Source organism: Pyrus communis, chromosome 15 (genome assembly GCF_041283825.1).
Source record: "Pyrus communis isolate YQ-2024b chromosome 15, ASM4128382v1, whole genome shotgun sequence".
Taxonomy (NCBI): domain Eukaryota; kingdom Viridiplantae; phylum Streptophyta; class Magnoliopsida; order Rosales; family Rosaceae; genus Pyrus; species Pyrus communis.
The window spans coordinates 40,121,128-40,141,884 of NC_142579.1; the positions used below are offsets into that span (position 1 = coordinate 40,121,128).

Here is a 20,757-nt window from a genome sequence, read left to right on the forward strand (position 1 = left end):
TAGGTTCCACCACTTTTATTTTTTGGCTATTCGGGTGGTGAAAGAGTAAAAGACAAGTCACAAAAGCTAATGAGTGATTGTCGATCCCGAGGTGAAAATTCCACAATCTTAATTGTTTGTTAGCACCACCGTCCTCTCCTTTCTCCTACAAAAGTCATGATCTGTGCGTTGAAGTTCTCGCAGGACCACTTACTTGTAATAACAGTAGTTAGGGTTTTCAAGATTCATATTCCTCTCTATCCATCCCCATACACTTGCATACATTTAAACATAGAGCAATGACAACCTAATTACCTATTCATTAATTGGACACTTCAGCGATTCAAATTGTCGAAGAGTATTGCTACCGTCAATTTGAGCAGTACAATGTTAGCTCAAATATTGATATATAATTGCAAGATAGATTGCACTCGGGTCAATCAAAACCTAAATTCTCAATGAAACATAAATCTTACAATAATCAATGTATGATGAGATATTGTTGCGTCTAAAAAGCGACCGACGCTAGCACAACTCTTTATCTTGAATCAATTTCTCTATCTTCACGCTACTTTTGTGGTAATATTGTAATTTTTTTGTGCTTCAAGTCCATAGCTACTACTAGAAGGATCCACATAATTTATAGTAGTTAATTACGCCCAGACTGTAATTCTTGGCATCCCTTCTCATATTCATAGACTTTATCGCCTCATCAACATAAGCTGTATAAAAACAAATAATTGACATCACAAAATCCGCCCAGATTGTTTTATTGCATGAACTAAACAACAAACGTTGGGACACCTTATAAACACCATTAAACCATTATTAAGCTTCCCCTCCTTGCATCTTCTCACTAATTAATCGTAATTAGCATATAGGAAAATAGAATAGCATGAACTATTTCAAGAAGAAGGGTTCCATATTTGGGTCTCCACAGTCGGCGAAAACCAATTCAAGTAGCGCAAAGCAAGTAGTGCCTACTAACATCGTCACCGCCACCTCAACTGGATGTTGCCAAGGGACGAATGGCTGCTCAAGTTCGGAGTCAGTTAACGTTGTTCCTATGAACCACCATCCAATGATCTCTAAATTAGAGCAGCAGGTATATGCTTGTTTTTTTTTGTTTTGTTTGCGGAACAGGTATATATGCTTGTTTGGATCACAACCTAGCTCTCTTAGCTATGAATTTTTTCAAGAGTGTCACTAATAGGAATAAACACTAATAGGAATAAGCACGTTTATCAACGTTTAAGTAATAAACCAATCATCAACTTTCATGTCCTCTTTATCTTCAAATTTAATTTTCCTAGTATTTACCCATTTGTCAAATGTGTTAATTTGGTTCAACTAGGTTAGTTTGGACCCCTCTCTTAATATAGCATCTAGCTAGTTTGGGAGATGCATGCATCATAAGGTCGATCACGAATCCCAATACAGAAATACTCATCTATTTCAATTTTCTCACGTCTATATATACAAGATTTTGTTTTGATACGTCCGATGGTCAATCCCACCCAATATTCGTGTATCATATGTTTCTTTGGTCCTGCATAAAAGCTATTTGATAAGTGGCTGTTACACTAAATAAATAATAAGACGTAATATTGTGACTGTTAAATTGAAGAAAATTCACAATTAATATCAAACATGCCTATCTTTATGTTCAACAAAAAGAAAAGAAAGAAAAAACCCCATCTTTATAACTTTTCCAGTGATGAATTCTAAATGAATGTTTTCGTCACTACATATTCAAATTTTCTTAGTGTGATGAACGTAGACGAGCTTTTTGGTGTTCAACAATATAAAGTTGGAGAAAACAATTCGATTTTAACAAACATGTAGTTGTAGTATATGTATTTTGTAACAAACTACGAAATTATGAAAACCAAATACTCATTTTTGTTGAATTGAATTGTCATATTTTGGGCTTTGGCTGCAATTAAGGTGGCAGAGCTGGAAAAGAGAGTCCTAAATGAGAGAGAGCTTCAAATTATGCATAAGAAGAGGATGGAAAGGACACAAGATTATCTTGGGCACTGCCTACAGGTAGCCCAAGATAATGGATTCTTGAACCTCATTCACAACTCCAAAGACATTGGCCCACAACCATGCCCGCCCTCCTCCAAAGTTGTCACTCCAAATGCCATCCCGCAATTTCCAGCAACTCAACCACACCATTCTTCTGATCTAGCAGCTGTTATTGATCAAGCCCAGCTAAATGGATGGTACATCCATCCAGGAGAGGTAGGTCTTCTGTGACCCAAATTTAAAATTGGGTAAATTATATTTTCATACCTCAGGTTTGAGGTTTTTTTCAATTCCTTACAACATCTTCAAAACATTTCACTTTCATACCTTAAGTACTATTTTATTTCAAAATAATACATCTGTTACATTTTCCATTCATTGATCTGTTAAATGTTGACGTGGCTGCCACACATATGTCACGTGGCTGCCAAATGTCTGCATTAATTTTTTTTTTTTTTAAACATGAATTAAAAAAAAAAAAAAAAAAACTTGCAAACGCAAAAACCCACCCCACCCCCGCAACCACTCTTCTCCCTCCCAAGCATCCCAACCACCTCCCTCTCCTCCACTCTCTTCACCTCCCCTCCCATCCAAAAACCCATCACATCCCACCCAAAACCTGAATTTTCTCACCTAAAAAAAAAAAAAAAAATTGAAACACACAGCGACCCCCAGTCTGCAAGAAGAAGAAGAAGAAGAGGGAGGAAGAAAGAAAAAAAATTGAAACTATCCCTCCCCCTCCCAACTGACCCATATCTGCAACAACAACAAGAAGGAGAAGAAGAGGAAGAGGGAGGGAGGAAGGGGGAAAGAAAAAAAAAAAATTGCACCCCCCTCCCCCAACCCAACGACCCTCCCGACCCCCCAGGGCAAAGATGATTTCTGGGATTTTTTTTCCTCCTTCTCCTTCTTGTTGTTGCAGGTTTAGGGATATTGGGATGCTTGGGAGGGAGAAGAGGTGGGTTTCCCCTTTTTTGAAGTTTTTTTTTTTTTTTTTTTTATAAATATTTTTTGCCATGTGGCAGACATTTGGCAGCCACATGGCATATATGTGGCAGCCATGTCAGCACTTAATCGATCAATGGATGGAAAATGTAACGGAGGTATTATTTTGAAATAAAATAGTACTTAAGGTATGAAAGTGAAATGTTTTGAAGATGTTGTAAGGAATTGAAATAAACCTCAAACCTAAGGTATGAAAATTGTAATTTACCCTTTAAAATTTGTACATTATGTTTCGTATGGTTTAGCATGCTATTTTGTCAGACTGTCAACAAAAATTGTTAATCAAGTAAAATTAGTATATGAATGTGTAATTTTGATGTACAGTCTTGATCAATGTAACTTGCCAAATTTCCTAAAACCCTATGGTAACGTATCTATTCATGTATGGTGAAAATTGGATTAGATTGAGATTGAAGAAAAAATAGGGCAGGGGAGTACGGCTCACATATACAAAGGAACATGGCATGGACTTGAAGTGGCAGTGAAATGCATGTACCCTGATTTCTTTGAAACGAACGACAATGGTGTCGCATTTTTCGCTCAAGAGCTTGACACCTTATGTAGGCAGCGACATCCATACATACTTCAGCTAATGGGTGCATGCCTCGATCCTCCTAACTATGCTTGGGTGGTGACGGAGTTCATGAGTACAACACTAAAGGAGTGGCTTCACGGCCCTGGAAATAGGCGAAAAGAGAGGATGATACCACTTCCTCCGCTCAAAGAGAGGGTCGCTAGGGCATTGGAGATTGCTCTAGCCATGCAGTATCTTCATGGACAAAAGCCTATGGTGATTCATCGTGATCTCAAGCCTAGCAACATATTTTTGGACGATGCTATGCATGTACGAGTTGCGGATTTTGGTCATGCTCGGTTCCTGAGTGATGAAGAGAAGGCACTCACTGGCGAAACAGGCGAGGATTTGTGTGTTAAATGATTGATTTATTCATATGTATATGTGTTAACTAAGTGATTTATGTCTTAATTTGTTCGTTAATTACCTTTAATTATTTGCAGGAACTTATGTGTACATGGCACCCGAGGTCATCCAATGCGAGCCTTATAACGAAAAATGTGACGTATACAGTTTTGGGATTTTATTGAATGAGCTTATAACTGGAGATTATCCTTACATTGAGAAAGATTACGGTCCCATTAAGGTAAGAAACAACCCACCTTGTTTCAAGGAAATAAAAAGATATAATAAAGTTGTATGGAGGAATTTTCTAGTGATTTATGACGCTAAATTTGCAATGCATTAACAATGAGATATCGCTTATGTGTGATTAATGCTGGTTAAATTTTTAACTAAAACATGACATGAACAATAAGTAAATGAAAATAATAATAATCGAATTAATCATGTGGAAAATAATACTAATCAACTAGTGATTTTTCATTGTAGATTGCGATGGAAGTTGTGGAGGACAACCTAAGGCCAAAACTGGCTGATGATCATGATGGGCAACTTGGGGAGCTAATTGACCTAATTTGCCTTTCATGGGATGCAGATGCGTCAGTGAGACCATCCTTTGCCGCCATTACAAGTAGTTTGAAGGCTCTTCAAAACAGATTGTTTTATTGAAGTTTGACAACCATATGCTTATGTTAATGTTAATCTAATCAGTTTGGACGTTCATTTAAGCAATTAGGATATTATTACTTCAATCAAATATCTCATAAAGTCAAAGTTGTTGGGTTGCATACGTACGTAAGCAATGAGTTTAGGTTAACAAACTATAAAGTAATTAAATAAAAGATGATTAAGCAAGACCAGCTCTATAGAATCGGTCGATGTACAGTGCAAAACGCCCTACATTCTCCAAAGAGAGAGAGGACCATTACCTCCAGGAGACCCTGGTCGATCAAGTAGTTGAATAAATATATGATTAGTTTATGAATAAATAAACTCACATAAGATCGATGTAATCAAGTTCGTATTGCATTTGTCTTTAACTTTGCAATCAACCCTTAAAAGATAAAGTTGACGCGCACCAAAGCGACGCTTCAATTGCAAATCATGCCTCACACGTCGTTATTAATCACACAAAACAAAACGATAAAGGTAAAAAGCTTGCATGTCGTTTCACTCCCTTCCTTTTAAAATAGGAAAAGACTTGGCTGCTGAATAATTCAGAACCATATCCTGCTTAAAATCAAAATTTAAATACGTGTTTAGTTAGGATTAGATGCAAGCAGGACCTTATGTTGAATTTTCAGCAACCAAGTCCAGTTCTTTAAAATATGGGCCTTTTGTCTTGTAGTTGCATGGATTGATCAAGGCTTTATTATCCTACCAACCTTTTATATTATGATAATGTTAAGAGGTTAAAATTGCAAATTAAATTATATATCATCAATAAAAAATAATCATATTAATCAACAGTTAAATAAGAATTCAATCATCTCATTTAGTTTATAAATTTAGCGTATAAATTTGACTTTTCCATCATTACCCCTTTATATTATTATTCGAAATGCAATAATACAAGTCCCAAGATATCAAAACCATGACCAATTGCATAGCTAGGAGATATTTTTGGCCATTTCACTTTTGGTGCCTCGAGCCATGTCGTCCACTCGTCTTTCTACGTACAAACCTTTATGCACGTGCTCACGTGCTTGCAAAATGTATTTTTTAAATCACGACGTGTTATGCACGACTTATACATTTTAAATATATTTATTCATGTAAATTGATAAAAGAAAAATCAAATATTTGAAGTAAATGAATCATTTTAGATCATACTAGAAGAAACCCCTCATAAACCAATTAAAGCAGCTGAATTCACATAATAAAATCGGTCTTTATAGAATTTACATTAAGAATAGAGAAAATAATATTTAATAAACAATTGATTGAACATATTATTGCTAGCCCATTGTGAGGCTAAACTCACACACTCCTCCTTAATGTAGATAATAACTTTTGTTAAAAAAAAAAAAACAACCATTTGACAATTAATTTAATCACATTATTATCCACATGTGAAAGACTTTTTTTATAACCGGTATTACACGCCTCTTAAGATGTTTTGAACGTGTTTAAAAATAAAGAAATTGAATCACATTATTGCTATTCCATTGTAAGGTACTAATTATAAAAAAAAATAAAATAAAATTGCACCAAAAAATTAATTATTAAAAAAAATTGTTAAAATTACAAAATTACCCTTGTATTATTTTATGCATTCTCTTTTGTTTCTTTTGATTTGTATTGGATGAGGGGCATTTTGGCCATATTATTTTTTGTCGAAGCCGAGACCCCAAAGTGGGGCTCTGGCTTTATATATAAGATAAATATTTTTGCATACTCAAAACACAAGATGTTACAACTTTGGTAAATTTATTTTTAAAGGCAAATTACATTATTAAATTTAGTATTATTGCGGTTCAGGCCATACAATAGTATGTTCTATACTTTCTTGATAATGACAAAAAACAACATCAAATTTATGAAATACTTATCTTATTCAAGATCTCATAATCGTTCGCTCTTAATGGCACGTAGACTAATGTCATACAAACAGTGTACAACGACAACTTTAATAGAAAATGTTAACCTTCTAGATATAGCGAGAGATGAATAAATAATCTAAGTTGCATCAAACTAACGTACGTGCAAGAAATTCGAGCATTGAGTACCATGTAAAGCAAGTGGCCAATATGGTAGTATTTTTTCAAGAAATGGAAACAACATAAAAGAAAAAAAAAAATAAACAAATAGAGAACATTGTTGAAACATTCCATTTCAACTTATATTGAAATTTTTTGTAATAAAATTTCACACCGGATGAATTATGCGTGATAATTAATAAGTTGCTAATAATACCTGTGTTGTTGGATGTGTTTGATCCGTACTGATCCCTCACGTGTGAGACCCAATGATATATTTTTTTTTGTCAAACATATGTTTATTCAGTGGGAAAAAAAAAAAAAAGAAGAGTATATGTTTATTGTTGGGCCAAAGGTGGGCGAAAATAGCACCAGGACTACTACTATGAAGAATTAATACGAACTGTACCTCTCACCCAACATCAATGATCTTTCCAGATACTTGGGCCCACTGTATTAATTTTGATGGACCTTCTCATCGGATTTGGATCCTCTTATGAGCTAATAGAGAGAATTCTTCTGACCAATCATCATGGACCGTTAAATTTTTATCTAACAACTACAAATAAGAAGCCCCTTTAAAGTTATAATTAGACGTTTAGTGCCCATACACTATAATTATGGTGAGAGCAAAAATGCTCCCCCACCTGTAAAGCCTTATTATAATTAACTCATAAACCCTACTTGTTCTTCATCCAAATTCCAGTTTTACCCTTGCTGACTTCATGTTCGTTACATCACATTACCATAATAATACAATGTCTTTATCAAACTTTTTCTTTGTTTTTCTGGGGGGTCAATTTCACCAAACTATTTCGTTCATTACATCACATCATCGTCCATTCAACCACCATCCTCCTTTTTTTGATACCGACGACATTATGAGATGAAAATATGAAAACGTAAATCTAGACATAATAATAGACGTGGTTAATTACTCAATCTACAAATTTTTTGTCACGATGTTTCATAGTGGTTTATGAGAGTATGATAGTTATATATAAAAAAATAAATATTTTGAGTTTAATTTTTGTAACACTACTGTTATATTAGTGTAAGTTTAATATATTAGTACCACACTAATAAGTTTGATATATTAAACTCATGATTTAATTAATTAGTATCACACTCAAATTTTCTAATCTCAGTAATTTCCATATAAATTCAATGTCTCCAAGCAGCCCACTTATTTTTTCCAACCTGCTGTGGAAGATCTAAGATCATTCTTTTATATCTTAATTTTCTGACATGTTTATTTATATCCAAGGAGCCCACGTGGTAAACAATATTAATATGCATTCCTAGGAACTTGCATTTCCTAAACATTTGAACCCTCTCTCAACAGAAGAAGAAGATTCCTAATCTCTTTACCTTTTTATGTTATATTATTTTAATAATTATAGTTAAATCATGTTAATATTTTATATTAAATTTTTTATAAAAATAATAAAATAAAAAGTAATGTGGGAGAAGAAGGTGGAAAGAGACGAGAATAGGACGATACCTCCTCCCTCTCAACCTTCTGTCTTATCAATCTGTCCCTCTCTGACTTGTCTGCACACCTTCTCTTCCTCCTTTGCTCCTTCACTTTCACATTATTTATTTTATCACATACTATTGCAACTGCAAACCAATCTCTAATAAAATCACCATTATTCTTCTCCTTCTCAAGTATTTAAAGCATCAGTCGCCGAAGTTTCAAACACCCTACAACCCAAGTTCAAATTTCGATTTCTTCTTTTGGATTTGAATTTTTTGTTTTCAATCTAGTTAACCACTTGCTTTGCACTACTGAATCAAAGAACTTGCTGGAATGATCTTCCATTTTTTTCCTTGGTGGGGTGCTGTCTCTGCTCTGTGAATAGCTCTGGTGTGGTGAGTCTGATTATTTACATATTTAGGTGAATAAGAAGAGTGTTTCTTACTGTTTTAGACACCTTGTACCGTTTGATTTGATCTTTTTGGCGCCAAGGTAACTTCTTTTCCAGTTACGTTAACAGAAGTAGATTACTTGTTGTAAAGTTTCAATCTTTGGTTAAAACGATGGAGATTGGATATATCTGCCAAAAGGGTTTGAAAAGTCAGAATTTTTAAATGTGATTTTGTTTCTGGTGTACCATGGTTTCTTTATTTGGGGGTTTAGTGAAAGCTTTTTGTGATGTTTAATGTTGTAGAGTTCGATCAGAACTAGTTTGTTATGGTGTTGTTAGAAAGCCATTTATATAGATATTCAATATTTAATTAGGAAAATAAAGATTTGATTAATCCTGAAAGAAAAGAGGGAACTCGGGATTAATCTACCAAAAGGGTACGGAAAAATCGCATTTTTGAATGTCATTCCGATTTTGGTGTTTTGTTTAGTTGGGGTTTACTGCAAGATTTTTGTGATGTTTGATGTGGTAGGGTTTCAATGAAGGCCATAGAGAGAGAAAAGCTTTTGAAAGGCGGGGAAGTAAGCATGTCGGAGAAGCTTTCTTCCAATGGAGGTGAAGTTGTAGTGGAAGTTCGAAGCGAAGAGATCAATGCAGCAAAAGGATCTCCCTCAAAAGGCTCAGAATATTCAGCTCCCAAGCAAAGCAAAGTGGGCTCACCCGCCAAAGCATCGGCTGAGTCCAGCAGTGGATTCTCTCAGTCAGTCCCAGTGAGCTCCCCTTCACCTGAATTTTGGAGAGCCAGTCCTGGTAAGCCTCCCAAGATTCCCACCCGCAATGAGAGTCTTGCTAGGAGAAAGTCACTAAATAGGTCAATTAACTCGAAACCCAAGTCAAGATTTGGTGAACCCTCAGTAGGCATTGATCACAATCTGTTTGAAGAAGATCAAGTTGGTGCAAATTCCCCTTATAGGGGTTCATTCAATAGGCCTTCCCCAAATGATAAATCAGGTATCAGGAGTGTTTCAATCTCCGGGAGTGGGAGGATACCGCCGTCTCCAGGCAGGATCAAAGAGAAGGAGGATGAAGAGATTTACAAGAAGGTTAAATTGAGTAGAGATAACCATAGGAAAGTGAAAATGACAACTAAGGTCTTGCTTGAGTGGGTTACTTTTCTGGTACTTCTGGCTTGTTTAGTGTCTAGCTTGACTATCGAGAAATTAAAGAATGATATGTGTTGGGGGGGCTTGGAAATTTGGAAGTGGTGTGTGCTTGTGATGGTGATATTCTGTGGAATGTTGGTTACAAACTGGTTTATGCATTTCATAGTTTTTCTGATTGAGAGGAATTTTTTGCTGAGGAAGAAGGTTTTGTATTTTGTTCATGGCATGAAAAAGAGCGTTCAGGTTTCGATTTGGTTGGCTCTGGTTCTTCTCACATGGCTATTGGTGTTCAATCGGGGGGTCGAGCGATCAAAGACTTCCACCAAGATTTTGAATTATGTCACATGGACTCTTGTTTCCATTCTTGTTGGGGCATTTTTGTGGTTGTTAAAAACTTTGTTCCTTAAGATTTTAGCATCTAGTTTCCATGTGAACACCTTTTTTGATAGAATCCAAGAATCAATCTTCCATCAGTATGTTCTTCAGACACTTTCAGGGCCAGCACTTATAGAGGAGGCTGAGAGGGTTGGGAAATGTCCGAGCACTGGGCAAGTGAGTTTCAGGACGACAAAGAAGGCTAAGGCTGGGAAGGAGAAAGAGGTGATTGATATGGGAAAGCTTCAGAAGATGAAGCAAGAGAAGGTTTCAGCTTGGACCATGAAGGTATTGGTGGACGCAGTTTCGAGTTCAGGGCTGTCCACCATCTCCCATGCATTGGATGAGATGGAAGCGGGAGGAGCTGAACAGACGGATAGGGAGATTACTAATGAGATGGAAGCAACCGCCGCTGCCTATTACATTTTTCATAATGTCGCACAACCGGATTCCAAGTGAGAAAAACCACCTTATTGTTTAGTTGTTATTTGTGATATAGGTGCCTTTTCATGTGTTTCTTACACATCTTACATCTGAGTAGGTACATTGAGGAGGAGGACCTCATGAGGTTCATGATTAAAGAAGAGGTGGAACTTGTGTTTCCGCTGTTTGACGCAGACGAGACTGGACATATTGACCGAAAATCTCTAACGGATTGGGTGGTAAGACCTTTTATTTTCATGTCTCTGGACTTCCCACTTGTACTTATTGATTCTGTAGTCATGGAGTGTTATTCCTTGATCATACACATACATGCCTTATTTTAAAATCATGCATGTCTTACAATCTAAAAACTTATGGTGGGGGATGGAGAAAGGGAATTTGTAACCTGAGTCTGTTTCTATATACATTGTTTCCCTTCACCATTACTCATTAGCGTCTGCACTTGGAATCCATTTTTGTTTAATGTTGAACCGCAAGGTAGATAAGAAAACAGCAGCAGTCCTCAGTCATGTACAGAATTGAGCTGTTGGTGGTCTGCCTTAGAAAGTTCTTTCGGATAAAGAGGTGAAGTATTTTTGGCCTTCCGGCTTTTGCAGGTGAAGGTCTACAATGGTCGCAAAGCATTAGCTCATGCTTTAAACGACACCAAAACAGCTGTAAGGCAATTGAACAAACTTGTGACTGGCATCCTGGTTGTTATCACCATTGTAGTGTGGCTTTTATTGATGGAAATTGCAACCACGAAAGTGCTTGTTCTCCTCTCGTCACAGCTCGTAGTTGCAGCTTTTATGTTTGGAAACACTTGCAAGACTATATTTGAAGCTATAATTTTTGTATTTGTAATGCATCCATTTGATGTTGGTGACCGCTGTGTTGTTGATGGTGTTCCGGTAACTTTCTCAACTCTTGTTTCATTACATTCGGTTTCCTTAATCAAATTTCTAATGCCTGGCAACCTGACAGTTGATGGTTGAGGAGATGAACATCTTAAATACAGTCTTCTTGAAACTCAATATGGAGAAGGTATACTATCCGAATTCAGTTTTGTCCACAAAAGCCATCAGCAATTACTACAGAAGTCCAAACATGCAAGACATCGTCGAATTCCACATTGCTTTTTCGACAACAGTGGAGAGGATAGGCATGCTGAAAGAGAGAATAAAACAGTGAGTTAATCAAATCTTTTGTTGGTTTATGTACGGGCTAGCACAGGTCTAGAAACATATATGTTAGTTTCCTGTCAAATAAACTGATATGTTACGCTACTAGAATAATCACAATTGTTATGTTGTGCAAACCGCACATTCACGCATGATTTCACTTGAGTAAAATGTTTTAATTAACAGTCTAGCATCAATTTCTACTGCTCCTTTATATTTACTCCTTTGCAATTTCATTTTGCTTGTTCAGTCATTTGGAGAGTAACTCGCAGCATTGGCATTCTGACCACAATCTGGTAGTGGTTGAATTCGAAAATCTCAATAAATTAAAGATGGCCCTGTATGTCACTCACACAATGAACTTTCAAGAGTTCGGAGAAAAGAATAAGCGGAGAACTGAACTAGTCATCGAATTGAAGAAAATGTTGGAAGAGCTCCAAATCAAGTACAATCTGCTGCCCCAAGAAGTTCGTCTCACTCAAACTTAAATCAGATGCAGCTATTGCCAGTAAATGAAGTTCTTGCGGGGTAAAAGGAAGACCTTTTGATGGTTTTGTTCTTTTTCCCGGTAGGATTTTTTACCAAGTACGTTAGTTTCAGTAGCTAGTTCAGATTACTGCTGTGGACTAGCAAGGAATTTGGCATGAAATGTTGTTTAGTTTTTGTTTCCTATTTTCTGCACTTCGTTTGGTGGTGACTAGTGACTTTAGAAATCTGCATGTTGTTTTAAGAAGGTTAGTGATTTTTGTACGCAATTTTCTCTTCCGCGTGTCCATCTAACGATGTGAATTATTCAAACCTACCTCACAAAACGATGACACTTTATGTATTTTGATCCCACTTGATCTCACGGTTTTCCTTATTCATTGAGTGCCATTTGAATTCAAAATGAGCACATACAAGGCATGAAAATCCAAAATGTAAACCATGTGATTTGCCAAGTGCCATGCATGCTTTCACACATGAAATCCTGAATTCAAGTTTGAAAATGAATCGGTTTCTAGCAGATCAAATCTAGGGGACAGCCTTATCCTCCAATCCCAGGCAGAGATTGACCCACATAGGAATACTCAGATGTGGCACATCAGCTTTTCAAATCTCTAATTTCCACCCACCATTTCATTTGCCTCCATTTTCCCATCCAATATCTAACGCTATCAATCCCAACTCTTCAAAAATAACACCACAAACATTTTGTACCAAGCAAAATTTAGCCCACGAAATGGCTTCTGCTTCAATGGCCATGCCACTAATGTCTTCCATCCAAAACAGATTAACCCAAAACGTAGAAGCACTTTTCAAATCAGTCCCATTGAAGTCATCAAAGAAAGCTGCTTTTGTGAAGCCAAAGCCCAAGGGCACGTTCAAGGTGGAGGCCTCTTTGAAAGAAAAGGTGGCGACGGGCCTAGCAGCTGCGGCATTGACAGCCTCCATGGTGATTCCTGAGGTGGCTGAGGCTGCAGGGACTTCTGGGCTTACGCCGTCTTTGAACAACTTCTTGCTCAGCATTGCTGCTGGTGGAGTTGTGCTTGTAGTGATCATAGGTGTTGTTGCTGGGGTTTCCAACTTCGACCCAGTTAAGAGAGCCTAAGAAACCAAAGATGAAACTTTTTCCTAAATGAAGTCTTATGTCTTTTTCCTGTTATTTGTATATTGTTCTTGGTTAATTCTACATACTATGCAACTCTGGATGATTATATGAAATGTGTTTTTTCCAGTGATTTGGTTTTCATTGTTTGTAACAATTATAACAGAAAATACACAAAAACAGAATTGGACAGCGAAAATGACGCTATACAGTGTTACGGCTTATTGTCTATTAGTATCAATCCTTTTCAATTCATATTAATTTCCCTAGCTTCAAACACTTTCCAATAAATCTTAGGATGGAATGAGGGAGTGCCTCAGTTTTCTTCATTCATAAAAAGATAAAAACAAGCTTACCAAAGAGAAAATCTCACTTTTGAAACCTTATGAACAACCCAATGAAGCTAACATAATTATCCAGTGTAAAACCAAATGCTGCAAACAATTGTTGATTTTTCTTTTTATATTGTTTTTTTTTTCTTTTTTTTGGATAAAATTAATAACTGTAAAAACTCCCATTCTTCTTCACTTCTTTTTTTGGCCGTACAGCAATTCCCCCAACCAATTTCTTGAGACCTCAGTTAATGCGGTAACCCACCCCATGTCCATGAATAAATCTAGCATCTTCCTCAGTGTAGACATGAGTTTCATTCAGCAACCTAATAAAAATGGCATTTTCAAAGAAATTAATTGGAATCGAGCAATAATATTAATATCGGGAGCTGTTATTCACATTCTAAAAATTATGCTCCTTATATAGTGATAATAATTACTTAAAAAGAGTGCATGATAACTATTTTGGAGTACTAATTACAGCTCCCGTAATGTTTAGATGTCATATAGTATGATTGTAAAAAGGAAGTGATCTTACGATAAGGAAACGGTTTTGTTCATGGTAGCAGAGGAGATGAACAGAGCACCATTCAGATAGTTTAGCTCCCCATCAATTCTTTCTTCAATTCTTCTGTCCATTTTTTCAGCATTGATAGAGAACGGTTCATCGGAGGCCTGATTAGCATATGTTAGACATTAATTATTACTGTTAATACCAATGCATTTCTGTCAAATTAATTAAGCTAATAGTGTGTGGTTAATTAACATACCATAACCCATCCCCATGTATCTGCAAAAGATGGTATATGAGCTGCATATGGCACCACATCTGCACAAACATTGAAAACAATTCACAAAAAAGAAATGAATTAGAACAACAACGACATTAATATCGAGTCAAAGTAGTAACAATATCAATATTATCAACGACGTATCAATATCTGCATTATAAAGAAAGTGCACTCAAACGCACTGGAGAAAACCCTATATATATATATATATATTTGTGGGAGACTTACACTTGAAGACCTGTTTAATTGTGTTGTATATAGAGGTGAAGACCTCTTTGTGGGTAAAAATGCCTGCTGGACCAGCCTGCATATAAAATGTAATTACTATGTTTATTTCCTGCAAAATGCTAAAAAGAAACAGGCATATATTGCCATAGCAAACATAATTTACCTGGGTCACAAAAATTCCACCATGATTAAGCTTAGGTTTAAGAATTTTCTCATAGAAGGATTTTGTGTAGAGTTGATAGCAAGGTCCTCCTTCAACTGGGTCTGCTAAATCTCCCACTATGATATCGAATTTTTCGCAACTCTTCTCCAATTCAGTCCTTTAATAATGACATTATGCGTAAGAGGTTAGGATGACTATTTCCGAGTGTTGATAATAGTTTACAGAAGGAGCTAATTATACACTTACTTGGCATCATTAATCACAAGGTTCAGCTTATGGTGAGAAAATGCCTCCTGATTCAGTGTCAAATGCCTGCGGCAGAAATCAACCACCTCCTGCAACATATAGGTAGCTCAAATTGTTGTATTTATTTTCCGTCTTTTACCTTAAACTTGGTTTATGTTTACCAAAATCACACAACTTTTACCATATTATGCTTAGTTACCTGATCGATATCACACATGGTAACTTTGTCCAGCAATTTGTGCTTGAGTGCTTCCCTTGCAGCTGACCCTTCCCCACCTCCCATTATGAATACATTTTTAGGCCTGCACTTTTTAAAATTTAATTAATTAGTTGAAGATGGATGCAATAAGAGTAAAATCATTCAACAAAAGAAAAAAATCTAAATATTCTAAAAACATGCTGAAGTACCAGCTAGCAATAAGAGCACCTATATAATTACATGGTGAACAAGTAATTAAATGAATGTTAATATGGAGGAGGACTAACTTTGGGTGACATAAGAGTGCTGGATGTATCAAGCACTCATGATATATAAATTCATCCACTTCTGCACTTTGCATCTTGCCATCAATCACCAACACCTGTATATAAATATAAACACAATATCAGCATCAACTTCCCGTTAGTATTATCAAAAAGGAAAGAATGTTCAAAATGAGGATCGAACTTAAGACATTTTCTAACACTTAAAAAGAGAAAAATCATAAACCTTCCCGAAACGCCTTGTGTCCAATAAAGCTATCTCCTGATACTCGCTAGTCCCTTTATGCAGCACACTGCAGAGATAGACCAGCATAGACTTAATGAGAAAACCCTAATGAAAGAAGAAGAAAGATACGACTCGGAGATGCATATTAACTAACTAACAAGTTATGAAGAAGGAGCAGGCTAGAGATTAATCGTTCGAAACCTTAGCAACAAAAGAAGAAAGATGTGAAAATTTACGAACCCGTTGACATTGAGAGCAAATGACCATTTGAGGTCGTCGTCGATGGTTTCTTCGTACCAGGAACTATCTCTATCTCTCTCTACGTGGTTGCTACCGTTAAGTAGTACTACGGCTTTAGGATCAAATTTTTCACTGAACTTGCAGAAACCATTACCATTTGTATGGAAAAACTCAACTGCCTCACCCATTTTTGAAAATTAGAGCAAAAACCAAGACAAGAATATTAGGGTTTGGAATAGGACTTAGAGGAAATGAGAGGGTTTGCACTTGCAGTACAGGATGACAGAAAGGGAAGGGGGTTAGCTGCTTTATATAGTGGCACAGTAAACTTTATAAACTATAAAGGCACCCAAATAAATAAACAAACAAACAAACAAATAAAAGATCAAATCTATGCACTGGTAAATGGTAATTGGTAAACCAGGAGAATCTGTAGATTATGACGAGCACGGGTAATGATTTTGTCACTAGCTAGCAATATCACGAACTTTATGTTGCACTTCCCACAAACAAAATTAGCATGTAATCCATGCCTTCAATATAAAAATTTTCTTCTTCTTTTTTTTTTTTTTCGAAAAAAAATATAAAAATCTGAATTCTGTTGTAAGGATTTTGTCCAAGCATTTCTATTTTGATTTTTTTGGTCGAAATCCAAGCATTTCTATTCGTTATTGTGAAATGGTCTCAAATAGTGTGTTAATAAATTACAATAGTGTTATAACAGGCTAATCACATTGAATTAAGAGTTAGCTTCAAATTCAGATAAATAGGATCAAGAGTGGGATTAGGAGGTGGATTGAGCAAGTTCTAGGAAAAAACATAGTGATGCGAACAGTACACCTAGTAATTTGCAGTCATTATAAAACGTGCTGGATACCAAAGTTGGTGTCCCTCCCATGAAACGAAACGCACGCGTAGGAGCGCAGTTGGCACGGCCAAGTGTACAAAAGTTACACGTGGCGAGATCGTATGGGACAAAAGCACAAACGTAGGACCCACTTGGGATTATGACCTTTTGCAAAACGTTCTAACATACGTTTCTTTGCGCACCCAAAAATATGTTATGAGAGTGCATCCGATGGGTTGGTGAGTTATCCATTTGCTTGTTTGCTTCTGATTACTTGCCCACAAATATGAAATTGGCCTGCGTAGTGGGGTGTGAGCATGTCCCACTAAGCAAAAGCTTGAGAGGGATTTCATGGAGTAGATGGCCCCCATATCCATGTTTGGCATGAGTAAATTTTCTATGTATGCGAAGACCAATGCGATAACATTATTGTACTCAAATTGTAATACACAGACACAGACACAAACACAGATATATATATTCGTTTTTTTATTAATATGCTCTAGAAGTACTAGATGTCAATGTAATTTTGCCGTTCATCAATTTATATTATAATAAATATGGTAATGTCACGTGATAGTGTTTTGGATACATCACATTTCCTACTTGAAGATAACCTGTGGTCCTGCATTTGCTAATGTGGGAGAGATAGATGAGGGGAGGCGTCTTCAATTGAGCGTGGGGTGACTCCACTAAGCTATTTTTGTGGAATACCCACTATTTGACACTTGGTTTTCATTAGCTTCTTCCTCATCATCTCATCGATCCCATGTTTCTTTTTCTTCTTTAATTTGTTTATTCTTGTGTGTGCATTATTTGATGTCTTTCATGCCATGCCTCAAATGACCATATCACCCATTTGCCTTCGTACTATACCAAAAGGCTAAAAACCTTTCACTACTGTACGTATTTGCAAGCAGGAGTTCCCATTTTGAAATTGAGAGAACTAGTAGGGTAACTTGAAACATGTAAAATTGCAGGAGATACTCAAAGAGAACTGCAGTGTTTTAGATCTTAATTTATACGTTAACGTTTCATGTCTTTATACCTGCACTTGAAGAAAGATCGCTATAGATTCCTCTCTACAAAAGCCGTGATAAACAAGCTCATAAGATTAAATATGAACAGGTGTGGATCAGTTCTTCTTTGGCTTATAAAATTTATGTTGAGATATTCATCACACCACCTTATTCCAACCCTTAAAAAAAATTCTAAACCATTAGGGTGACTCAAATTGCATATTCACTTTTAATATTTTGGTGACGTTTTTCCTTAGAAGCTGAAGCCACCGTGATCTTACATGTCTCTCTCCATTGGGGGTTCTTGAAACAATGCCTTGACTTGAAGCCCTATCTGATTGCTTTCATGGAGGGAAGGGAGAGGAAGGAAGGATGGATAGAAAAAAGAGCTTGTCACTTGGGACAAAAATCACTAAATATATTGCCTTTATTATTATAGGAACTAGATAGTGTGGTTACACCATATTTTAATTCCTACCCTAATCAAGCTTTGTTAATTTCGCCAGGATTAAGATTACAAAAGTAAACGAAGTATCATTTCTCTAGACTAACCAGTAAATGATTTAGCAGTACTTCTCTTTTTAATGTTAAAAAATGTCGCATGTTTGAACGAAAATAAATTGTAATTTTTTTAGCATGAAGGGGCACAATGGTCATTTTCATACACAGAGTAGGCAAAGGATCCCAAAAGGAAGTGTGGGTGTTGTTGGGTCGAAAGTTGAAACCTCTTAATGGGGAGACAAGGGTACCAAAAGATATTTTGGCATCAAACCCACCACCATAAGGCGTTGTGGTCTTTGTTCATTGTAAGGGCGGCTCACAATCATATAGATTTAGATTTAGGGTTTAGTCAATGGCCTTACCTTTCATAGTCTAATAGGTACATTACTGGTTCCCACGCCAAGTCAAACCTTTTCTGTATTTCAATATATTTCCATGGAAAAGGGTCAATTTTAAAGTTTATATTCAGAGGATGATAATATATATGTTATAACTCTGTGTGTGTGTTTATCTTCAAGCAATATACTAGTTACTGCGCATTCTCGCTTAAACATTGAGTATTTAAATTTACTGACCTTATGTAGAATATGGTCATACATGACCTTATTGAAGAGATATTAAACCTGTTAGCTGCCGGCAACTATTTCACATAGATTTTCGTGGGAACCATCCTACACTGCCGTGCATCGTTTCTGATAAACACATGGAGTTTCAAAAGCACTTTAGGTTATGGAATAATGTTATATACAAATTGAAAATTCATCTTTTTTCCTCGAATAATTTGACTTGTTATGTTATTTCGAGACAAACGATATGAGATTATGACCGTTAATATGACAAAAAACTTCTCTATGATCACTCGTTTCATTGATTACATATAAACACTTCAATATTTTCAAAACAAACGATATGAGATTATGCATTCGGACTTTGCAATGAGAATATCTTGAACTTCATTTGAAGAAACCTTAGAAGATAATGAGCAATGACACACAATTGGTATTAATCTACAAATCCACCAAAAGAAACATTAAATTACACACACACTAAGAACATATGTTAGAAAATAAAGGTGAGCCAATAATGTGTATCATGACTCTTCTTGGCCAGCAGTAACATTTGAGTGATGAGGCGTGCTTGGTGCTTCCCACCATATATTACCAGAATATCAATCTATCTGTCTCTGCATGATAAGGTTCTTTCCCCCAATTTGGATTTCCACAAAAACAAAATGGGATTGAGGACAAAACCCACTGTCAATTTTCAATCTTTTATCACTTTCGGGCAGATGTGGGTTTTGTGCTTGCTTTGGTGCTCCAAAAACTTACAAACCTTTCTGCCCACGATGTTGCTGTCGTAAAAAGTGAGATGCTCTCGAGTGGCATGCCGTCAAATTGTCTTGCACACGTTCTATTAGGGTTTCCTAGTTGCTGCAACTGGAAGCTGACCTGTCAATGATGTCAATCTGATAAGGTTATTTTTCTTCCTTCAAAGACTCTAATAGGGGAGCTTATGACCTAGTCAAATTGATAATCTTGCCTCAAAATTGAAATCGACTTCTAGCAACAAAATTTACTTCGGAAATTTAAAGTCTAGGCACTTTGCGAGACCGAACTAGCCTCGGCTCAAACTTTGGGAGGCAGAGTGTTTGTCTGCTGTTTGGGTGCCCTTCCCATCCCCTCCTATTTTGTGCAGTCACGGTTAAACTACGTCAACATTTTAGATTGATTTTTTTATAGAGATAATAAGACAAAAAACAATAGGAATATAAAATGTTAATGTGGTTTAATCGTGACCGTACAAAATATGAGAGAATGGAAAAGGCAACCAAACATGAGGGCAGACAATCTGCCTCCCAAACTTTGAGCAGCATGAGACCCACTTAACAGTTAGAAGCCTAGCATCTAGCTCCTGAACACTAAAACAAAACAAAAACAAAAAAAAATTGGTTGGCTAACCCTTACCCAACACATTAGATATGCTCTACATGGATTGCGAAAATTCTACTATGTTCTAATGTATTTTATACATCGAGATTTTTAGACGTTAAATCTTCATATGGACAAAAGTGAAAACCTAGTGTATACGCCACCATGAAACATGCTACAAAATCTCAGTGGAGCAATGTGTAATAATCGTACATCATACAATACAGATGCTTTGTCAGTTGAGAGAGTATAATTGCTAAAGAGAACACAAGAGTTAGTGAAGAGGGACCAAAACTCAAATTGGCTTCCATGATACGGACGGAAGCCTGCATAAAATTTCAGTGCAAGAAAAAAAATGGTAAAAAGTGATCGATCAGGGCATGCATAAAAGGAAAATTCGTGACCTCCCCTCATGCCTGGCTGCTCAATTAATTAATATCTTTGCCTTTATGCTTATTGTCTAATTCCTACCTAAAATAATATAATAAACTTGTAATTAAGCTAATCTAATTGACCGGCCGT

The 20,757-nt window shown here is 36.3% G+C and overlaps 4 protein-coding genes across 4 annotated transcripts; 3 read left to right on the top strand and 1 right to left on the bottom strand.

Moving 5' to 3' along the window:
• The first annotated feature begins 874 nt into the window (after positions 1-874).
• Positions 875-4,600, top strand: LOC137708837 (serine/threonine-protein kinase STY13-like). Its single transcript, XM_088685067.1, has 5 exons — positions 875-1,084; positions 1,927-2,226; positions 3,419-3,929; positions 4,033-4,175; positions 4,421-4,600. The coding sequence occupies exons 1-5, from the start codon at positions 875-877 to the stop codon at positions 4,598-4,600; spliced, it is 1,344 nt and encodes a 447-aa protein (XP_088541193.1).
• A 3,554-nt stretch (positions 4,601-8,154) lies between these two features.
• On the top strand, positions 8,155-12,411 carry LOC137718515 (mechanosensitive ion channel protein 10). Its single transcript, XM_068458073.2, is given in 7 exon segments — positions 8,155-8,505; positions 9,034-10,494; positions 10,581-10,701; positions 11,080-11,373; positions 11,447-11,649; positions 11,894-12,128; positions 12,130-12,411. Coding segments are annotated over 6 exon segments (2,337 nt in total). The 5' UTR covers positions 8,155-8,505; positions 9,034-9,040; the 3' UTR covers positions 12,160-12,411.
• A 309-nt stretch (positions 12,412-12,720) lies between these two features.
• Positions 12,721-13,358, top strand: LOC137718537 (uncharacterized). Its single transcript, XM_088686452.1, has one exon. It carries the CDS (start codon positions 12,866-12,868, stop codon positions 13,232-13,234), a length of 369 nt encoding a protein of 122 aa, XP_088542578.1. The 5' UTR covers positions 12,721-12,865; the 3' UTR covers positions 13,235-13,358.
• A 166-nt stretch (positions 13,359-13,524) lies between these two features.
• Positions 13,525-16,237, bottom strand: LOC137718525 (thermospermine synthase ACL5). The gene is made up of 10 exons (XM_068458082.2): positions 15,941-16,237; positions 15,701-15,767; positions 15,478-15,572; positions 15,191-15,293; positions 14,992-15,080; positions 14,746-14,902; positions 14,583-14,658; positions 14,334-14,392; positions 14,102-14,238; positions 13,525-13,889 (listed from the first exon to the last, which is right to left on the bottom strand). The coding sequence occupies exons 1-10, from the start codon at positions 16,126-16,128 to the stop codon at positions 13,808-13,810; spliced, it is 1,053 nt and encodes a 350-aa protein (XP_068314183.2). The 5' UTR covers positions 16,129-16,237; the 3' UTR covers positions 13,525-13,807.
• Positions 16,238-20,757: the final 4,520 nt, after the last annotated feature.